Raw genomic sequence first — 23,670 nt, 5'->3', positions numbered from 1 at the left:
ATCCAAAGATATAAGACAATATCATATTTTTTATTTATACCACCCTCATTCACCAAGGAGAATTTGAAGTAGTTACAGAGAAGAATACAAAATAAAAAAATATACAGGAATATGTATGTGTGTGATGGTGATGGGGAATAAAAAAATGAAATATAACTAGAGATAGAGCCAGAACCCAAAGTGGATATCATAAGGTCATCTATGATTGATATAGAGGTGAGCCACATATTTGCTTCTGAATGGCATAGTGGCCAGAGAAAAGAAGGATTTAATCAATATTGTTTTACCTGGTACTGAACTGGAGAAAAAGATATTTTCTGCACAACACTGTGTAGACAATATCCTCAAGAACATTACACAATAGTGGCTTTCAAGATAAATGTTTCTTACATATTTCTTAGTACAGGCCAAAGCATGATGTCAAAGTATAGGTTAGAACAGACAATTAATTCTATCCATGGTACAATGTAATCTTAAGTATAAAACGTCTGGACTGGACTAAAGATAAAATGTAGAATAGATAGGGAGATGGAAAGACTAGACATTTCTTCAGGTAACCTTTCTGGAATGAAGCTTTTGAATTTAACAGTTGAGAGTTTATTTCAAGAACCTGGAGTACAGAAATTCTATATTGTGTAGTAGGCCAGATTTATATGCATAGACAGTCAAACAGAGGGTAAAACTGATAACTTCTCAGGAAGGTCAGGGGACCTGAATAGGATTAGATGTCTGAATTTTAGACTTTCCACCAAAATAAGTTGAAGGAAGACCCTATATTTAAAGACAATATCTAATTCACATTGATGTGTAAATATGTAATGTTGGAGTCATGACTGAAATTGAAACAGAATGTTTTCTTTGTTTTTGTTAAATAAGAATGTTGGTACAATATAACATGATTATGGAAAGCTGCCAAAGCAGTACTAGAGAAAACATATTGCTGTAAATATCTTATTAGTTTACAAAATAATAAATTATGTATCTATATAAGAACATAGACAAAGAACAAAGTAAAAACCTTAAATATGTAAGAAAATTTAAAAATTAAAGAGAAGAAATAAACTATTAAAATTGACAACTAATATATTTTTTAAAGATTTTATTCATTTATTCATAAGAGACACACAGAGAGAAACAGAGGCAGAGACACAGGCAGAGGGAGAAGCAGGTTCCATGCAGGGAGCCCCACGCGGGACTCGATCCCGGGACTCCAGGATCACACCCTGGGCCAAAGGCAGGCGCCAAACCACTGAGCAACCCAGGGATCCTCAAAATTGATAACTAATATTTAAAAACCTTGTTAGAGTTGCTACTTTGAAAAAGAGAACTAATACACAGCACTGTGCTAGCTGCTAACTGAATAAAAATAAGTTTTTTATAGAGAATTCAGATAGTTATTTCTAAATTTTATTTTGGAAGCAAGGAGGAAGGAATCAAATTAAGTTCATTAAAAGGGGAAACATTAGAGTTATGCCTTCAAAGTTTGGTTAAGATGATGGCAACAGGTATAGAGCCCCGGGTAGAGGAGAGACATTTCTGGAAAATGAAACAGCCTAAGGATATAGAGACAGGAAAGAATATTGTATGCCATTTAGAAATAAGGTAGGTAAGATTTAATTGAAACAAATCATGGAAGATCTCATTAAGAAGGAATGAAGAATAAAAAGAAAAACAGAAGACCAAAGTTTGAGCTTTAAGGAAATGTTCTTAGGGACAGTAGGAAGCAAAGTTGGTTTGAACGTGGAAGAGGTAGGTGTTCAACCTATATTTGTCGACTGAATGAAAGAAATGGCTATTCCTGTACAGAGGTCAAACAATAAAAATGGGCCTAGTGATTTCACTAGGAGAACATGAAAGCAAGATGATGTACTCTTTGAATATATAACTTTATAACCTAGTTAGGAAGACCAAGAACTACATAATAGTACAATGTCATACAAATAATCTAGTGTTTCATATTATGTTTACCTTTAAAATTGAAGTATGTTTTAAGCATGTCTCTCTGTAATGTTCCTAGAGAATTCTGAATCCACACACTTTTTAAATGTAAGACTTCTACAATTATACTAATAAAAAAGTCAATACCTTTTATATGATAGGGGAAGATGTTTAAAATAATTCTGGAGGAGTTATCAGATTAGATTTTCCTTTTAGATTGGAAACTTTACTATATTCACAGAAATATCTATTTCAAAGCAAATAAACCAAAACTTTAAAAGTTGTTAGATATCCAGAGAGGAAGCCTTTTAAATTCAACCACATCTATTTATCTGTTTATCACTAGATAAGCACAAGGTATGAATGTTATGGTGATATTATTACATTAAGTGGAGATGCTATTGCTACACCAAAGATTATATACTGTAACAGTGACATTATCATTTTTAACACTTACACTGAAGCCAGAATTAGCAAAAACATTTACATTTTGGGAACTTTTTAGAACATAAATGGAATAAAATAATTTTCTAGGTAAGATTAATAGGTTTGAAAGTCTCTCTCTCTGTATATATATTTTTGTTTCTATTTCTATATTTATCCTGCATTCTACTGACACATGTTTAAAAAATAAAATTAAAGTCTCTTCCTAAATTTAAAGGACAAGTTGGTTACCATACATTTAATTAAAGCACCTTACTTCACTAGGATTATATGAGAGATGACAATACAGAAGTCTAACTATATTTCAGAGAACTGTTCTGTTTAAGACACTATCTTGCTTACCTTCTGTGAATAGATAATGATACCAAATTAAAGCAAGCTTGTGTGTGTATAAATCACACCCCCAAATCTACACATCTATACCACACACCTAGTGCCATATATCACTGTGATGACTGATTCACTGCTCAACAACATGGTCAATCGATTGTAGAAACTTCTATTGTTCTTTGTTAATAGGTTAGCATTGGCCTCTGTTTGCTGATCCAAAGTATAAGGAAAGGCAGAAGCAAGGCATTTATAAATTTAATTACATGATTAGTTGTTTCAAAATAATTGTGTCTTCATATTATGAGGTGAAGTAACATTTTCTGAATCCTGATACAAATAAACACCATCTTAGACATATGATACCTTAACACTGCTAACCCAAAGGTATGTAGACATAATCTGATAAATTTGTTTAATGGCAATATTGCCACCCTTACTGACGAAATCTTAAGTTGTTAGTGTGGCTTTATATATTAGACCATTTATAATATATTCATGTAAATCCTGGTTTCTTTCATTTATCCTCCTATGCAGAGGATATAAGTCACAGAAAATAACAGTATGTTCAATACAAACTTTTAAAAAAACTATTACTTAGGGCCAAGTTTTGAATGCCTTTTAATGTCTTGTGACCATTCTTTCAAACTCAAAAATGTACCTTACATTCAGAATATGTTTTAAAAAAACATAAGCTTTCCATTAAAATATGCTTCACAGGATGAGGATTTGAAGTTAGATTCTCAGGTGTAAATATAAGAAATATACTTACCTTTGATTCGAGGTAGACATTTGCTGATGACATTTTTGTAATTTTGCATATGTAACTAACTAAAGAGATGGCACAAAGAATAAACAGACTATCATTAATTAATGCTCGAACAAACACAGTCCATTTCAACTGATTTTCTGGGACATCTCCGTGGACTAACATTGCACAAGTCAAGTTCACCACTAAAAAAAGAAGGCTTGCCAATATAAAGCCCAAATGCAACAGAATTCTGAAAGAAAAAAAATAAATTTATTAGATGTTTATATACTAATGAGAGACTAGATTTAATTCTGAATTAGTGTGTTACTTCAGATACAATAATAATACCTTCAGTTTAAAATCTTTATAATTTCATTTAAATACAAATTTAATAATGACTCAGAGTTACTTGGGATATCTTTGCTATTATGGAATTAATATCTAAGCAATTTAAAAATGGCATTAGGTTTTAAAACATTAATTTAAGGATAATCACATGTGGACTTGAACTTAGTTGTCCATGCCAGGAAGAATAATATAAGATTATTTTAATACTAATTAAAGTAATCCTGTACTTTTCATTTTTTAAAAAAAGATTTTATTTATTTATTCATGAGAAACAGAGAGAGAGAAGCAGAGACAGAGGCAGAGGGAGAAGCAGGCTCCATGCAAGGAGCCCGATGTGGGACTCAATCCCCAGACCACAGGATCATGTCCTAAGCCAAAGGCAGATGCTCAACCGCTGAGCCACCCAGTCAGGCATCCCTACTTTTCATTTTTATAACTACTAAACATATGTTCATTTACCTTTCCATTCTAAGAATTACCAGGCTTTTATAATCTGCTTGGAAAATTAATAAACTCTATCTAAATTTAAATTGATCACTAACATTAGTTTTAAGAGGTTAAGGGAAATGTGTTTTAAATAATGTTCAACTTTTATGATCTTCTGACTATCCATAGTAACCATTACTTTCAAACATCACCAAAGAAGAACATAGGTACAGTATATGTAGAGTTTCAAGCACCTCATTGATACCTCAGCTTCTTATAAAGTTATACTTACTATGCATACAGAGCAACTCTGAAAATGAAATGCCTTAACTGTAGCTCCCTAAGAAAAATGAGATCACTGCATAAAGTGATCTTACCTTTCAGGTAAGCTGTAGATATTTGTATTAAGTAGCTGTAACAGCTATCTATTCCCAGTTCAAATATGTTTATAACCTAAATTAATATGAGCCAGAAATTTATTTGGCATCCTCATATCTTCTATTTTGGGTCACTTTCAAGAGTGGAAATCATAAAATGTTGTCGACCTTTGGAAATAGTTTATAAGAGGTTAATTGAAGGTAATGTGTAATCTATAACAAGCAATCTTTGTTAAGTGTACAAAGTATAAAGATTTTAGTTGGTGAAGTTTATATCTTAATATTCTCTTCAGATTACATAAGTAATAATATGTAATTTAAAACCCAAAAGGGACCTTGAAGTTATTCATATAACCAGGGGAGTCCAAGATTTAGAGAGGCTAAATGAGTTGCACGGTCAACAAGTTAGTGGGAGAATTGGTCTGAAACCCAAATTTCTGACTCCCCAGCTTAGCATTCTCATTTTTGAGGTTAATCAGTACTGAAACATTCCTTAATTCATGGAACTATTCTATACATGCTTGCCCCAAACAGTAAAATCTAACTTTAGTATGTGTGGGCCCTATGAAACTATATCTCACATCTAAAGCAGCACAGTAGCAGAGCAGCAAAAGAAGGTGTTAAGCAGCAATATGGCTGAAGGAGGAGAACTGTGGTTACTCAATTCATTTCCCATGTGCTAATCTAACTACTGGACTTCCTATAAAACTACTACAGCACCTTCAACTACCATGCCCTTCTACCTTGAGAAGTCTATTGTGAAAAAAATTAGATCTTGCTACTCATGAAACTTACTTGTGTTTGTCAAGTTCAGTGGCACATCTGACTTTACATATAACCTATAAAGAAAGTATAGAAAAAGGTTTTGAAAAAACACTTGTAATATAGTATTCATAAACTTGTTTTGACTTTGTGTTTCAAGTGATACAACTACAAATAATATGTTCCAAATAACATTAGATCAGTAAATTCAAATATTAACATCTGAACTACCATGAAGCAAAACAAGCAGGTTTCCAAAGGCTTAAGTCAGTAATAACTTTCTTTGTTATAGTCTTAAATTTAAATTTCTATCTTTAAAATTTTAAGCAGAATAAATGAAACATTTATTGAACTTTTATTATGAGCCAGACATTGTGCTGGATAGCTTACCACCTAAACTTCATTATATTACTTACATTTTGTCTTAAAATGGAACTACTTACTTAAAAATGAATATGGCTGAATGTTCTTCAAAGATTATTTTTCAAGGGAATAGAAGGGAAGGAAGAAAAGGGTAGGAAATATCAGAAAGGGAGACAGAACATAAAGACTCCTAACTCTGGGAAACGAACTAGGGGTGGTGGAAGGGGAGGAGGGTGGGGGGTGGGGGTGAATGGGTGATGGGCACTGAGGGGGGCACTTGACAGGATGAGCACTGGGTGTTATTTTGTATGTTGGCAAATTGAACACCAACAAAAAATAAATTTATTAAAAAAAGATTATTTTTCCCTAAGATGAAATGAAGTAGTAAAAGGAAACAAGGGACCAAAAAAAATGAACACAAAGATAATGAGCATATATATTTAGTAAACTTTCTTCCTTCACAAAGCCTTGCAAAGGGTAAGTTCTCAAATACTTGTTGAATAAAATGAACATGGTAAATTCTGAGAGCATAGTGTGGAAGGTCTTAATTTCTTACTAGTGAATTTGGACTTTATTTATTTAGATAATGAGAAGACACTGACGTTTGTTTGCTTGTTTAAAGATTTTATTTATTTATTCATTCACAAGAGACACAGAGAGAAAGAGAGAGAGAGAGAGAGAGAGAGAGAGAGAGAGAGAGAGAGGCAGGGACACAGGCAGAGAGAGAAGCAGGGTGCATGCAGGAAGCCCGATGTGGGACTTGATTCTGGGACTCCAGGATCACGCCCTGGACCAAATGCAGGCTCTAAACCGCTGAGCCACCCAGGGATCCCCAATACTGAAGTTTTTTATGTAGACACTCCAAAATATGAAATTTCATTAATCTGGCATCAATGCACAGGCTAGTACAGAGGAAATTTGGGCAAGGAGAGGAGTAAAAAGACTAGTTATAGGACTATTTAGATAAGGTATTAACTTTGGGGGCATGGAAAGAGTCAAGTATAAAACAGTATAAAGAAAAATAGTATAAGTACTCAATAACTTACTAATTTTATTCAAGCTTTTATTGAGCATACATTATGAAAGGTGCTGTGGATTCATAAATATAGTAACTTTCTACTCCCAAGAAGCTCAGTGTACTGAAGAAATAGATAAACCACTTATTCTGATACTTTGTGGTATCAATGCAAAAGATGCTATCACCTCATCTAAGAAGGGAGAAAGACTAATTCAGTCCAAGAAATGGTGTGAGGTAAGGAGAAAGGGGAAAGACTGTGTAGTCAGGGGGGACTTCTCAGGAAATCACATTTAAGCCAGAACCAAGTTATGAAGGGCAAATTAGGTAAATTTGGTGTTAGGTAAATGCTCAGGCAAAGATAGTAGCTTATGCATGTACCCATATCTGTGTATTTTGGTTACCCAGAAGCTAGATGTGATACAGGCATCTAAAATATTATCCTATTAATTTCCTAATCATTCTCAGATATATCCATTTTCTCTGTCTCCACTACTAAGGTACATATTACAACACCTTTTTATTTGGTCTCTCTGCTTCCATTCTTTACTCCGTTTATATCTTTAGAAGGTAAGGGTTCATTTTACTACTTTTTCTTTATTCTCACCTGTCTACATTTAATTTTAATTATTCTTATTTTATAAATTGTACTAAAATATGTATAACACAAAACTCACCACTTAACCATTTTTATTTTTTTCACTTAACCATTTTTAAAATATATTTTTTTATTCATTTGAGAGTGTGCATGTGCCTCTGTGCATGTGTGTGCATGCATGTGCAGGAGGGAGGGGCAAAAGGAGAGGGAGAAGCAGACTTCCAGCTGAGCAGGAGGCCTGACAGCCAATCCTGGGGCCTTGAGATTATGACCTGAGCCAAAGGCAGATACTTAACTGACTGAGGCACCCAGGCACCCTTTAATCATTAAAAAAAAACCTTACATATTTATTTTATAGAGAGAGAGGGGGAGAGAAAGGGCAGCACAGTGAGAGAGGGAGAGAGAAACTTAAACACTCTATGCTGAGCTTGGAGTCCAACATGGGAAATCTCATGACCCTGAGAACATGACCTGGAATGAAACCAAGAGTCAGGTGCTTAACCAACTATGCTACCCAGGTGCCCCCCATTTAACCATTTTTAAGTGTATAGTTAAACTTCATAAAGTATATTCACATTGTTGTGTACACCGTCATTATCATCCATCTCCAGAACTTTTTCATCCTCCTAAACTAAAACTCTGTATTCATTAAACAATAACTCCTAATTCCTCCCTCCTCCAGCACCTGACAACCACCATTCTACCTTCTGTCTGTGAATTTGACTATTCTAGTAACCTCATATAACGGGAATCATACAATAATTGTTCTTTTGTGATTGGCTTATATCACTTAGCATAATGTCGTCAAAGTTCATCCATGTTATAACTCATGTCACATTTTCCTTTTCTTTTAAAGCTGAATAAGATTCCACTGTATGTATACATCATATTTTGCTTATCTGTTCTTCCATCAATGGACACTTGAGTAGCTTCCACCTTTTTGGTATTGTGAGTAATGCTGCTATAAACAATATATTCTACACATGAACTTGTTTTTATATGATTAAAAAAATCATTTGACAGTAAATTGTATGTATGTGTGTTGCTTCTTTAACCCTAAATATGTAATTCAATGTATACTTCCTTAAAAAATAAAATTCTCTTATGTGACTACAATATAATTACAAAAATTATAAAATTGAATATTGATATAATACTATTATCTAATTTCCAGACCTTATTTAGATTTCGCCTTTTGTTCCAATAATGCCATTTATGGGAGGAAAAAATACCAGGATTATGTGCTAATTTGTGAATATAACCTCCTTTAATTTTCAGTTTTTCCCTTTGTATTTACAGTGATTTTGTAGATGCTTCTCAGTTTGAATTTGTCTGTTTTTTCATAATTAGATTCAGGATATGCATTTTGGTAGGAATACCACAGAAATGATGGTGCTATGTTCTTCTCAGTGAATTACATCAGGAGTTTCATGGTGTTGATTTGTCCCATTCTTGTGATACTTTGAGCAATTGGTTAAGGTAGTGTCTACCAAGTTTCTCCACTAAGTTAGCATTTTTCTCATTGTAATGAGTACCACATGGAGAAATATTTACAATATAAATATCTTCTGTTATTCAAACTTTCATCCATTTGTTTTGGCATCTATTGTCTGAATATATATTTCTTAAAATGGAGCATTTTCATTTTAAAAAGTAAATCTGATACTGTTCCAGGACAAAGCTCACACTCCTTTCGACATAACAGGTCTTTCATCATCCCACCCTACCTTCCCATTACTTCATCTTTTTATCCCATCTTCAATCTCATGGTCTGGTCATTTTGGATTATTTACAACTCTTCAAATAAGGGATTCAGTTTCACAACTCTGTGCTTTCCCGTGTGTTTTTACTTTACCTGAAATCAGCTTTCTGGGTCATATAACAAATTCCAACTCATCCTTCAAGACTTTACTCAAGTGTCATCTCTTATACTGTCACCTTAAGTGACTTAGGAAAAGAAACACCACTCTGTATCCTTGCTTTACTAGTCACATTTTATGGCATTTATTTACATTTTTATTTCCCTCTTAAGAGAGACCATAACTTACTCATATTTATAGCTCCAGTGCCTAGCATAATGCTTGGTTCATAGTAAGTTTTCAGAAAATGTTGGAATAAATGAGCAGTGGGTTTAGGTTAAAGCAAGTATTCTGATATGTGAAATACAACACAAGTTGAAATTGGAGGGGCAAGCAGTTGCTCAGTCACGGAAGCCTTGTAGAAAAAGGCTAAAGAATTAGTCTTTAACTCCCACAAATTCTGTAATACGATTTTATGTTTGAGTGATTTCTTAGGTAAAGTGGTGAAAATGGATTAGAATGGTGGGAAGAACTCTAGTTAATAAATACTGTTGAATTTGAGTGAGTCTACTCAACCACCTTTTCAGGTTATGAATCTAAAGACTTAAATGTGAGGACCTGAAAACATAAAAATCCCAGAAGAAAGCACAGGTAGTAATTTCTCTGACATTAGCCATAGCTACATTTTTCTAGCTGTATCTCCTCAGACAAGGGAAACAAAAGCAAAAATAAACTATTGAGACCACATCAAAATAAAAAGCTTCTGTATAACAAATGAAACCATCAACAAAACAAAAAGGCAATCTACTGAATGGAAGAAGACATTTGCAATTGATACATCCAATATATGAACTTCTACAACTCAACACCAGCAAAACCAAATAATCTAATTAAAAATGAACAGAAGACATGAAAAGACATTTCTCCAAAGAACACACACAGATGGCCAACATACACATGAAAAGATGCTCAACATCACTCATCCATTAGGGAAATGCAAATCGAAATCACAATGAGGTATCACCTTGCACCTGTCAGAATGCCTAAAATCAAAACCACAAGAAACAACAAATCTTGGTGAGATGTGGGATAAAAGGAACCCTTTGTGCAACATTGGTGGGAATGCAAACTGGTATGGCCACTATGGAAATCAGGATGGATGTTCCTCAAAAAATTAAAAGTAAAAAAAATAAATAAAAGTAGAATTACCATATGATCTAGTAATGTCATTACTGGGTATTTATCCAAAGAATATGAAAACACTAATATTAAAAGATATATGCACTTCTATGTTTACTGTAGCATTATTTACGATAGCCAAGACATGGAATCAACCCAAGGATCCATTGATAGATGAATGGATAAAGAAGATGTGGTATATGTATATAATGGAAAATTACTCTGCCATAGAAAACAATGAAATCTTGCCATTTGCAATAACATGGATGGATCTAGAGGGTATTCAGCTAAGTGAAATGTTTCAGAGAAAGACAAATACCATTTCACTCACTGTGGAATCTAAGAAACAAAACAAATGAACAAAGAAAAAAAGAAACAAACAAAAAAAGACTCTCAGAGAAAATACAGAGAACAAATTAGTGGTTGCCAGAGGGAAGGTGAGTGGAAGGATGGATGAAATATAAGAGTACACTTATTGTAATGAGTAGTGAGTAATGTACAGAATTGTTGAATCACTACATTGTACACTTGAAACCAGGATAACACTGTACATAGTTATACTGGATAAAAAAGAAAAGAATGTCATATAAATGGAATTATACAGTATATAACCTTTTGGAATTGGATTTTTTCACTCACCATGATTCTTTGGAGATGCATGTAGATTGCTATGCATACGAATACATTCATTCTTAAAAAAATAGTAAAGAATTGATAGAATGAGTGCCCCACTGACAAAAATTTCAAAAAGTCAGATTGTGGAATTGATTCTTAGGTTTAAAATTTATTACATATAGGCAGAAATTTTGAGAAGTTAGGTGACTGGGAATATAAGAAGGAAGTACAATCACCTACAGAAGTGACAACTGAAACTTCAACTAGAAGACATTTGAGAGAACAATTTGGAATAGAAAGTCACCCTGTGATATGTTCACATCTAATGTCAGAATGAAAAATCACAAAGAGGGAAGAAAAGAGATAGGCAAAGGAGACAGTCATAGAAAACTGCATAGCAGTTTATTTTTTATTTTTTAAAATTTTATTTATTTATTCATGAGAGACACACAGAGGCAGAGACACAGGCAGAAGCAGAGGGAGAAGCAAGCTCCATGCAGGGAGCCTGATGCAGGACTCGATCCCAGGTCTCCAGGATTATGCCCTGAGCTGAAGGCAGACGCTCAACTGCTGAGCCAGCCAGGCGCCCCTGCATAGCAGTTTAGAGGTAATAGAAAGCAAGTATAATCTTTGTTAAATTCCACAAAAAGTCAAGAATGATTAAGAAAAAGACCATTTGGTTGAGTTACCAGTATGTCATGGGTACCTTGGAGAAAATGGTTTTCAGTGGAATAATAGAATAAAAAGTACGATGAATTAATAGAGTTAAGACAGTGGGAAGAGGCCATATGAGATATATTTGAAGTTAAGGGAAACCTGGGAAAATCTATGTTGAGAAATATTTCTCTATGAATATTACATATTTCTGCATGGTATAGGTCTTCTGAGCAAAGGGCTTTGCATAGCAAACATCCTTGAAATAGAGATGGTGTCTACCTTAAGTCCAGAGGGAAGATTTGTTTCCTGACTAGAAGAATAGAGAATATCTCCCTCTCTGGAGATATTCAGGTGTGAGGGCAGGTGATGGTCTTCCTATCCTTCCTTGTTTACTTTCCAGAGTAAAGATAAGATCTGACTGTCCGCCTCCTTTCATTTCAGGGTTCTTCCTCTGTAACATACCTTGCTGCAGGCACAAATAACATCAGGCCCTTACTGTGTTAACCATGTGGGAATTGGGGCTAATGACCTGATGCAAGATATTACTTTGGTTGTTGTTTTTGCCATGAGTAATAAATGGTCTTTTTCTCTGACCCATGGGCCTTGCGTTTTCTGTCAGTATATGTATATATAACTGTGGCAAGCTAATCTGTTAGCTTCAAGTAAGGTAAAGTCTCAGACTTTTCAGTTTCTGATTTAATAATCTGCTGGCCAGAGATAAACTAGAGATAGTGAAATGATAAATGGAGAGCAGGGGAGAGGAAGGGAGAGTTCAATTGTTAAAGAAGGCTCTAAAAGAAGTTGGTTAGCCCTGAAAAGGAAAACATACTTTTGAGTCAAGAGGTTAGAAGAGACACTTGAAAAAGTAGGAAGTCTGCAGAGAAAATTTAGAATAATCTATAAACCAGCTCTGTTAAAATCAGAAATTTGGATGTAGCATGGATATAATCATTTTGATATAGAGAAGATAGATGAGAGAATTGGGCAGATGGATTCTATTTTTTTCTAGTAAAGTAGGAGGCAAGGTCATATCCTGGGAAGGGATGTTAGATTTAAGCACTTATAATATGGAAAACATTTGGAACACATGAACAGAAGGGTTATAAAGGAATATATTGAGAAGAATATAGGTCCAGCTAAAGTCAGGTAGTTGACAGTGGATACAGTCTGCAAGATTTCCTAATTTTAAAATTGAAACAACCTAATAGGAAAAAAAATGGATGCCGTTATAAAAAGTTCAAATAACTAGATTTCATTTTTCATGTAATAATTTAAACCTGTAAGATGTAAAACTATCATAGAGAAAGAAAAAGTGGGTGAGTAAACTATATTGTCACAGCATAAAGCAAAGAAGGGGAATACTAGATTGACCATAGGTTCTAAGTACAAAAGACATCACAAGGAAGAAAACGGAGTAGAGAAAACAGAAGTGGTAAAGTAATCAAAAGTTAGTATGAGGGTGAAAAACAGATAAAAGGATGATTCCAAGATGTTTAAGGGAAAAGAGGTTAGAAAGACTGGTTAGAAAGACTTGCTCCTTTTTCTTTTTCTTTTTTTTTTTTTTTTAAAGATTTTATTTATTTATTCATGAGAGACACACACAGAAAGAGAGAGAGACAGGCAGAGGGAGAAGCAGGCTCCATGCAGGGAGGCTGAAGTGGGATTTGATCCCGGGACTCCAGGATCAGGCCCTGGGCTAAAGGCAGCGCTAAAGATGGCGCTAAACCGCGGAGCCACCTGGGCTGCCCTGCTTCTTTTGCAATAGTCGACCCAAGGTGTGGCCTTGCTGTTGGGTGGCTCAAATAGAAGGGGAGGGTTTTAGGGCTCTAAGAAGCCATTGAATTGAGACACATTGGATGGATTATCAATATCGGCTTTGAAAGAAGATCTATATAACAGTAGACCAGGCCAGAAGAAAGAAAAGCTGATTCATCCAGGAAAGTGGAAGTTATTATTATAGCCAATGATGACCTAATCAGATGGCATGGATTTCAGGGATGATGATAGTACAATATCAGTAGGTAGTACTGGGAAACATAATATAGGCTGATTGTTCTTCCCAAAATTGAGATGGGGGGAGCTTATCCTTATATACAAAGTGTGATCTGGAAAAAGCTAGATTTTAGTGAAGGCATTTAAAAGTTTCAAATGAAGAACAGAATGGGAAGAGGGTGGGAAGTGTAATAAGATTACAGATCATATACAGGGATAAATAATGGGCATGAGACGGAGTTGAGCAGAATAAGGAAAGAATTAAAGGTCAGCTATCAGCTGAGATATGCAGAATATGTTACAATGCATCATAGATTCAACCAGGTGCTTAAGTCACACTGAGAGTATAATAAGGTTAAAAACAATGATCTGAGTAGATTCCAAGTATTTATAAATATAGCTAATAAAATGTGATCTTGAGTAAAAAAGAAATTAGTAATATAAAAAAGTCAAGCAATTATATATTATTTGTTAAGATAGTGAAGGGAAGTTCATGAAACATAATAAACATGTACTTTACGTAGATTTTTTTGAAGTTTAGAATAGTAAATAACATACATCTAAGTACCTTGCTGATGTCAATTTATGACAGAGGGGTCATATCTTCTTCCTAGGTGTTTCTTAATATCAGAAAAACTAAATAAATGGGCCATTTATAGAAGGATATTGTTTTTTTATTACGAAGGTATGAAGAATTACAATGGAATATCACTCAGTCATCAAAAAAAGAAATCTTACCATTTGCAATGACATGAATGGAACTTGACGGTATTATGCTAATTGAAATAAATCAATCAGAGAAAGACAAATTATCATATGATTTCATTCATATGTGGTATTTACGAAACAAAACAGAGGATCATAGGGGAAGGGAGGGAAAAATAAAATAAGATGGAGTCAGAGAGGGAAACAAACCACAAGAGACTCTTAACTAAAGGAAATTAATTGAGGGTTGTGGGAATGGGGTGAGGGGATGGGGTAACTGGGTGATGGGCATTAAGGAGGGCATGTGATGTAATGAACACTGGGTGTTATATGCAACTGATGAATCACTGAACTTTACCTCTGAAACTAATAAAATACTATATGTTAATTGAATTTAAATATAATTTTTAAAAAGTCTGAAGAATTATATGGGTTGGTGTGTATCAAATGTTTTTCATCATATAACCCATCTTTCTCCCACAAAATAGTGGCCCTTAATTCAGAAAAAAATATTTAGAATTTTTGAATTAATAAATATTTAAAATACTGTTATCAGCATACTTTTATTAAAATTTTTTATTTTATTTTATTTTTTAAAGATTTTATTTATTTATTTATGAGAGATACAGAGAGAGAGGCAGTGACACAGGCAGAGGGAGAAGCAGGCTCCATGCAGGGAGCCCGTCATGGAACTTGATCCTGGGTCTCCAGGATCAGGCCCTGGGCTGAAGGTGGTGCTAAACTGCTGAGCCACCTGGGCTGATCCTATTAAAAAAATTTTAACCTGGGGATCCCTGGTGGCTCAGCGGTTCAGTGCCTGCCTTTGGCCCAGGGCCTGATCCTGGGGTCCCGGGATCGAGTTCCACGTCGGGCTCCCGGTGTGGAGCCTGCTTCTCCCTCTGCCTGTGTCTCTGCCTCTCTCTCTCTCTCTGTCTATCATGAGTAAATAAAAACTTAAAAATTTTTTTTAACCTATTTTTAAAAAAGATTTTATTTATTTGAGACAGAGGAAGAGAAAGCATGTTCGAGGGGTGGGGCAGAGGAAGAGGAAGAAGCAGGTTCTCTATTGAGCAAGGAGCCAGATGGAGGGCTCGATCCTAGAATCCTGAGATCACAATTTGAGCTGAAGGCAGACACTTAACTGACTGAGCCACCTAGGTGCCCCTTAAAATACTAATAAGTTATCTGAAATTGTTTTTCCATTTTAAAATGTCAACTCCATGTTTTGTCTCTCCTCCTCAAATAAAGGGAAGAAAGATCAGAGTATGACAAATACGTTTTATTTGTGAATGTTATCTAATGTAAGTTTAATTAGTGAAGGTATCCCAAGATTTGAGGAAGAGTTAAACTGGAACTATATGTTATTTATTGTTTTTCATTGCATGTGTAACTATGTTGCTTCGAAATGGTAGGTACTGAAATCCTTACAGAACGAATGATTTTTATAGAATTTCTTTTTGTCAAGTTGATTTTTCCACTTTTGTTAACTTCAAATAGAAACTTTATTGGAGGGCAACCCCGGTGGCGCAGTGATTTGGCGCCGCCTGCAGCCCAGGGTGTGATCCTGGGGACCCCGGATTGAGTCCCGCGTAGGGCTCCCTGCGTGGAGCCTTCTTCTCCTTCTGCCTCTCTCTCTCTCTCTCTCTGTGTCTCTCATGAATAAATAAATAAAATCTTAAAAAAAAGAAAAAAAAAACTTTATTGGAGTTTTCATTGGAATTTTCAAATGTATACTTTATTGGAAAATTCAGAATTGATGCAAAAATGAATTATGGTGAATATAATCTCTTCTCCATGGTGAATAGATAGACATAAATATCCATCTATGTAGATTACTTTCACAGACCTAGCTATTCATAGTTTCCATCTCAATTGCTTAAGTTCCCATGAAGAGTAGTGCACCATTTTCAACCTTACCGTTGCTATTGCTCGCATTAAAAAAAAAAATGAGGCTTTAGCTCCTCTAGTTATAAATTGAATTGATGGACTTCTTTCAGATGTTCTCTTTCAATGCCTATATTTCATTTTTAAGAACTCTTTCTTTTAACCTTCAAAGTATTTTTTCTTTACCGTAGCTTGTTCTTTCTAGGATACATAGGATATAATATCTTTTTGTCTCTTAGGATACTAATAACTTTTTCTTTTAAGATTTTATTTATTTGGGATCCCTGGGTGGCGCAGTGGTTTAGCGCCTGCCTTTGGCCCAGGGCGCGATCCTGGAGACCCGGGATCGAATCCCACGTCAGGCTCCCGGTGCATGGAGCCTGCTTCTCCCTCTGCCTGTGTCTCTGCCTTTCTCTCTCTCTCTCTGTGACTATCATAAATAAATAAAAATTAAAAAAAAAAAAAGTTTAAAAAAAAAAAAAAGATTTTATTTATTTGAGAGAGAGTGCACGAGTGGAGGAGAGGGGCAGATGGAAAGGGAGAAGCAGACTCCTTGATGAGCAGAGAGCCTGACATAATGCCAGGACCCTGGGATTATGACCTGAACCAAAGGCAGATGCTTAACTGAGTTTCCCAGGTGTCCGAGACACACTAGACTTTAAAACAAAGACTGCAACAAGAGACAAAGGCACTATATAATAATAAATAGATGATCCAATAAGAAGATATGACAATTGTAAATATTTATGCCCTCAACATATGAGCACCCAAATACATAAAACAGTTAATAACAAACATGAAGGAACAAATCTGATTTTAATACAATAATAGTAGGGGACTTTAACATACCACTAACATCGATGGATAGATTATCTAAATAGAAAATCAATAAGGAAACAATAGCTTTGAATCACAGACTGGAACAGATGGATTTAACAGATATATTCAGAACGTTCCATTCTAAAAGTCTACTATACATATTCTTTTCAAGTGCAAATGGTACATTCTCCAGAATAGATCACATATTAGTTCACAAAACAAGCCTCAACAAATTCAAGAAGACTAAAGACATACTATGCATCTTTTCTGACCATAACGCTATGAAATTAGAAGAGTCAGCCAAAAGAAAAAGTCTGGAAAGACTACAAATATATGGACGTTAAATAACATGCTACTAAACAATGAATTGGTGAACTAGGAAATAAGAGAAGAAATAAAAAAGTGTATAGGAACAAATAAAAATGAAAATATGATGGTTCAAAGCCTTTGGGATGCAGAAAAAGTGGTTCTAAGAGGGAAATTTATAATAATACAAGACTACTTTAAGAAACAAGAAAAATCCCAAATAACCCAAACTTAGACCTATGGAACTAGAAAAAGAACAACAAATATAAAACTAGCAGAAGCAAGGGAAAAATAAAGATTAGAGTGGAAATAAATGATATAGAAACTAAAAAACCAAAGAACAAATCAATGAAATCAGGAGCTGTTTCTTTTTTTTTTTTTTAAGATTTTTTTTTTAATTTTTATTTATTTATGATAGTCACACAGAGAGAGAGAGAGGCAGAGACACAGGCAGAGGGAGAAGCAGGCTCCATGCACTGGGAGCCCGACGTGGGATTCGATCCCGGGTCTCCAGGATCGCGCCCTGGGCCAAAGGCAGGCACTAAACCGCTGCACCACCCAGGGATCCCAGGAGCTGTTTCTTTAGGAAAAAAAGAATCAATAAAATTGACAAACTTCTAGCCAGACTTATTAGGAAAAGAAAAAAAATGAAATAAATAAAATTACAAACAAGAGAGGAGAAATAGCAACCAAAAAAAATGCAGACAATTATAAGAGCATATTATTAAAAAAATATGCTAAGAAATTTGACAGCCTGGAAGAAATGGATAAATTCATAGAAACATATAAACTACCAAAACCAAAACAGGAAGAAACAGAAAATTTGAACAGATAACCAGCAAAGAAATTAAATCTGTAATCAAAAACTCCCAACAAACAAAAGCCCAGCACCGGATAGCTTCCTAGGTAAATTCTACTAATAAATTAAAGAAGAATTAATAACTATTCTTCTCAAACTATTCCAAAAAAACAGAAAAGGAAGGACAACTTCTAAATTCATTCTACGAGGCTAGCATTACCCTGATACCAAAACCAGATAAAGACATCACACAAAAAAAGAAAACTACTGGTCAATATCCCTAATGAGCTTAGATGCAAAAATTCTCAATAAAATACTAGCAAACTGAATCCAATGACACATTAGAAAAATCATTCATCACGATCAAGTGGGATTTATTCCTGGGTTTCAATAAGAACATTATATCAATAAGGGAAAATGTAAGAACCATATATCATTTCAATAGATGCAGAAAAAGCATTTGACAAAGTATAACATCCATTCATGATAAAAACTCTCAACAAATTAGGTTTAGAGGGAATATACCTCAACACAATAAAGGCCATATATGAAAAACTCACAGTTAACATCATCATTAATGGAGAAAAACAGAGCTTTTCCTCTAAGGTCAGGAGCAAGACAAAAATGTTCAATCTCATCACTTTTATTCAACATAGTACTAGAAGTCCTAGCTACAACAATCAGACAACCAAAAGAAATAAAAGGCATCCAAATTGGTAGGGAAAAAGTAAGACTTTCACTATTTGCAGATGACATGATGCTCTATATAGAAAGCCTGAAGACTACACCAAAAAACTGCTAAAACTGATAAACGAATTCAGTAAAGTTGTGGAATACAAAATCAAGGTACAGAAATCTGTTGCACTTCTAGCCACCAATAATGAGGCAGCAGGAAGAGAAATTAAGAAAACAATCTCATTTACTATTGGACCAAAAATGATAAAGTACCTAGGAATAACTCTAACCAAAGAGGTGGAAGACCTCTACTGTATAAACTATAAAACACTGATGAAAGAAATTCAAGACAACACAAAGAAATAGACATTCCACACTCATAGATTAGAAGAACAAATATTCTTAAAATATTTTAAAAGCAATCTACACATTTAATGTATTCCCTATCAAAACACGAATAGCAGTTTTCACAGAACTCAAACAATCCTAAAATTTGTATGGCACCACAAAAGACCTTGAATAGCCAAAGTAATCTTGAAAAAACAAAAGCAAAGCTGGAGGCATTGTAATTACATACTTCAAGTAATACGACAAAGCTGTAGTAATCAAAACAGTATGATATTGACACAAAAATAGACACATAGATCAATAGTACAGAATACAAAATCTGGAAATAAACCTACAATTGTATGACCAATTAATCTCAACAAAGCAGAAAAGAATACCCACTGGGAAAAAAAGTCTCTTCAAAAAATGGTGTTGGGAAAACTAGACAGCAACATGCAAAAGAAAGAAATGAGACCACTTTCTTTTACCACACACAAAAATAAATTCCAAATCTAAATGTGAGACATGAAAGCATAAAAATCATGGAAGGCAGTAACTTCTTTGACATTAGCCATAGCAACTTTTTTCTAAATATGTCTCCTGAAGCAAGGGAAATAAAAGCAAAAATAAACTATTGGGACTACATCAAAATAAAAAGCTTCTGCACAGTGAAGGAAACAATCAAAAAACTAAAATGTGACTTATGCGGTGGAAGAAGATATTTGTAAAGGGTTATTATTCAAAATATATAAAGAACTTACACAACTGAACATCCAAAAAATAATCCAAAAAAATAGGCAGAGATACGCATAGACATTTTTCCAAAGAAGACATATAGATTGGCCAACATACACACACAAAGATGTTTATCATCCCTTACCATTGGTAATACAAAACCACACACATCTGTCAAAATGCTAAGAAAAACAGCAAAAGAAGTGACAAGTGCTGGAATGATGTAGAGAAAAAGGAACTGTTGAGCACTGTTGATGGGAATGCAAATTCATGCAGCCACTATGGAAAAGAGTATGAAGGTTCCTCAAAAAGTTAAACATAGAACTATGCTACAATTTAGTAATTGTATGACTTGGTATCTACCCAAAGACTATGGAAACATTAGTTTGTAAAGATGTATGCACTCCCATGTTCATTGCAGCATTATTTACAATAGCCAAACTATGAAAGCAGTGCAACTGTCTCTCAATTGATGAACGGATAAAGAAGACACACACACACACAGGGATATTATCCAGCCATTAAAAAGAATAAAATCTTGCCATTTGCAATGACACAAATGGAGCTAGAGAGTGTAATGCTAAGCAAAATGAGAGAAAGATATATACCATATGATTTCACTCGTATATGGAATTTAAGGAAAAAAAAAAAGAGAGAGAAAGAGAGAAAGAGAAATCAAGAAACAGAATCTTAACTAAGAGAACAAACTGATGGTTACCAGAGGGGAAATGGGTGTGAGATGGACTAAATAGGTGATGGAGAATATGAAGTGCATTTGTTACAATGAACACCAGGTGATATATGTAATTGCTGAATTGCTATATTGTACACCTGAAACTAATATAACATTGTACGTTAACTAACTGGAATTAAAAACAAGTTTCTTCTCTCTGCTTCATCTGTTTTCTTTCAAGTTGTTTAAAAATGATGTTATACAATCAAATTGGGGTGTTTTGTTTTATAGTCAAACAAAATTCCAGGTTAATACTGAATATAACATATGTAATTTTGTTCTCACCTGAAATTCCACTAAAACAATAAATAAAGGGATTTTCTTAAAAGGCATAAACCCCCAAGTTTGAGTAGAATGGGAAAGGATACAATAATAAAAATTTGGAAGCTAGAAAGCAGGCCATGTGTGTACAGAAAAGTTAAGATAGGGGCACCTGTGTGGCTCAGTGGTTGAGTGTCTGCCTTTGGCTCAGGTCATGCTCCTGGGGTCTTGGGATCGAGTTCTGCATCAGGCTTCCCTCAGAGATCCTGCTTCTCCCTCTGCCTATGCCTCTTTCTTTGTGTCTCTTATGAATGAATGAATAAAATCTTAAAAAAAAAGAAAGAAAAGTTAACATAGCATGCTTAAGACTGTTAATTTAGAAAAGCCTGTTTGTAAGGTTGTTCTTTGGCTGGTATTTGAGAACTTGGATTTCAGGAGGATTCAGACCATTCCCTAAATGATAAGGGTGTTTCATCATGCCTAAACTGTGCAAACAGTAAGGTATATACTCAACATCTACTTTCCTTTTGGGAGCCTGGAATTTTGGTACGTCTTAGGCAGAGAGTGCTTACCTGCTTTAATCCCAATAAAAATACTTTGGCACTGAGTTTCTAATGAGATTCTCTGGTAACATTTCACATGTGTAATTATATATCATTACAGAAGGAATTAAGTATATCCCATGATTCCTCTGAGAGAGGAATGCTGGAAGCTTGTGCATGGTTTCCTCTGGACCTTACTCCATGTGTCTTTTCCCTTTGTTGATTTGACTGTATCCTTTCAATGTAATAAACTATAATCATTAGTATAATAACTGTGAGTCCTTCTAGCAAATTATCAAGGCTAAGGATAGTCTTGGAAACTCCCAAGAGAATATGTGACTATCCAAAAAGGATGAATCCCAAAGCAGTAGGGAGTAGGGTTCACAACCAACCTAATATATATTTCAGAATCTTCAAAAGATATAGGAGCCAAGAAAATAAAGTACTACTGAAACTGAGAATGGGGGTTGCTAAAACAGGTAGATAAAAACTATTTAATGGCAGTTAAATCCCTAAATCTATTTACTACTCCATGCCCTGGAAAAATGCCCCTTATTCATCCTGACAGATATCTGGATGTTTATTTTCTAGAGAGATTCCTCTGGCCTGGAATATGAAAGTTAGATGCCAGGCACAGTTGATAGTTTGGCATCATACTAAAAGCAGAGACTTTAACAATGAAAACCAAGTACAAAATTCTCTCATCTCTTACCCTCTTCCCCAATTAGGTTCTCAAAAATGCTGTAAACTAGACCTCTATTCTTCTTTTTTAAAGATTTATTTATATATTTGTTTGTTTGTTTATTAATTAATTTATTTATTTATGATAGACATAGAGAGAGAGAGAGAGGCAGAGATATAGGAGGAGGGAGAAGCAGGCTCCATGCCAGGAGCCCAATGCTGGACTCAACCCCAGGACTCCAGGATTGCGCCCTGGGCCAAAGGCAGGTGCTAAACCACTGAGCCACCCAGGGATCCCTAGACCTCTATTCTTTAAAGGATTAGAGTAGTTTTTCACCATGAAGAATCTGATCATCCAAAGAGGAAAGACCCAAATTTACCAACATCAATCGTTCCCTAACAAGTTGACCAGTCAGATCACCCAACAATGTGTACATCCCTCACCCATGTTTAGAGCTTCCATTCTTAATTATGAATAAAAATCCAAGTATAGCTCAAGAGTTTTTAATTAAAGATAGAGATCAAACAAGCAGGAAAAAGAAAACTATACAGAAAGAAAAAACCTAAACAAAAAATCCTATGGTTAATAGAAAGATAAGATACTGTAATCATGAAACAAAATAAGATTCTATTAATAAAAAATTCAGAGACTAAAAAAGAGCTCATATAAATTAAATATGTTGATAGAAATGAAAAATAAGAGGTCTGGAAGTTGAAGAAATCACCTCAAAAAAGTAGAGCAAAAAGACAGAAAATAAGAGAGAAGAGGTAAAAGGATTTGTCTTGGGAGGTCCAACAGCCAAATGTTAGGAGTTCCAGAAAGAGCAGAAACAAAGGAGGAGAGAAAATCATTGAAAAATTAAAGAATGTATCCCTCAAGGATATATGTGACTAAATTGAAAGAGCCTGTTCAATGTCCATCAAAATGGATAGAAAACAGACTCATATGAAGAAATAATTCCTAATTTTCCCTAATCCTTAGGGAAAATTATCTCCAACCTAGAATTCTATAGCTGTCTAAACTATGAATCAAATATGACAGAATAAAAATATTTGACATGAAAAGTCTCAAAAAACTGCTTACCAAGCACCCTTTCTCAAGAAGGTACTGGAGGATTACTTCGCTGAACAAAAGATAGGCAGTGAATGATTAACTCAGGAGGCCTGAGCTGCCTAACTCTGCATATTTCAAAGAAAGGCCCTTCCCTGGCTCTTGGAAGGTAATTCATAAATCCTCCATGATACCAATGTCTTTGTTTACCTAGAGCCTCAGGCCACACCAAATAATCTATGCTAATAATGTGATTTATTGTGGAAACCCTGGGTCAAATGGTACCAATTTTGATCTTTGAGGAGGCTGGAGATTAAGAAAAAAAGGTCTGCCCCAAAGACACCCCATGCTTACATCACTGACCTCCCAATAAAAACCCTGGACACTGTGCCTTAGGTAAGCTCTCCCAGTTAGTAATACTTCACAGGTGTTGTCATATATTGTTGTAGAATAAATGCTATATGTAAGACTCTGCCTGGAGAGGACAACCAGAGCTTGTCCCTGGTCTCTTCTGTACTAAAAGAAACTTTGGGATTTAATCCAATAATTTAATTTCACAAA

General features: G+C 34.7%; 1 protein-coding gene across 1 annotated transcript in view; it reads right to left on the bottom strand.

Annotated features, from left to right (window-relative positions):
• GPR137C (G protein-coupled receptor 137C) overlaps positions 1-23,670 on the bottom strand; it is a 65,156-nt gene that overhangs the window by 21,838 nt on the left and 19,648 nt on the right. Inside the window, exons 2-3 of the mRNA XM_025443222.3 lie at positions 5,407-5,450; positions 3,482-3,710 (exon numbers count right to left, since the gene is read on the bottom strand). Of these exons, the coding sequence (XP_025299007.1) occupies positions 3,482-3,710; positions 5,407-5,450 (273 nt within the window). The remainder of the gene's footprint in view (positions 1-3,481; positions 3,711-5,406; positions 5,451-23,670) is intronic.

The sequence above is a fragment of the Canis lupus genome, chromosome 8 (genome assembly GCF_003254725.2).
Source record: "Canis lupus dingo isolate Sandy chromosome 8, ASM325472v2, whole genome shotgun sequence".
Classification (NCBI taxonomy): domain Eukaryota; kingdom Metazoa; phylum Chordata; class Mammalia; order Carnivora; family Canidae; genus Canis; species Canis lupus.
The sequence above is the reverse complement of the archived record's forward strand: the minus strand, read 5'-3'. Positions and strand labels throughout refer to the sequence as shown.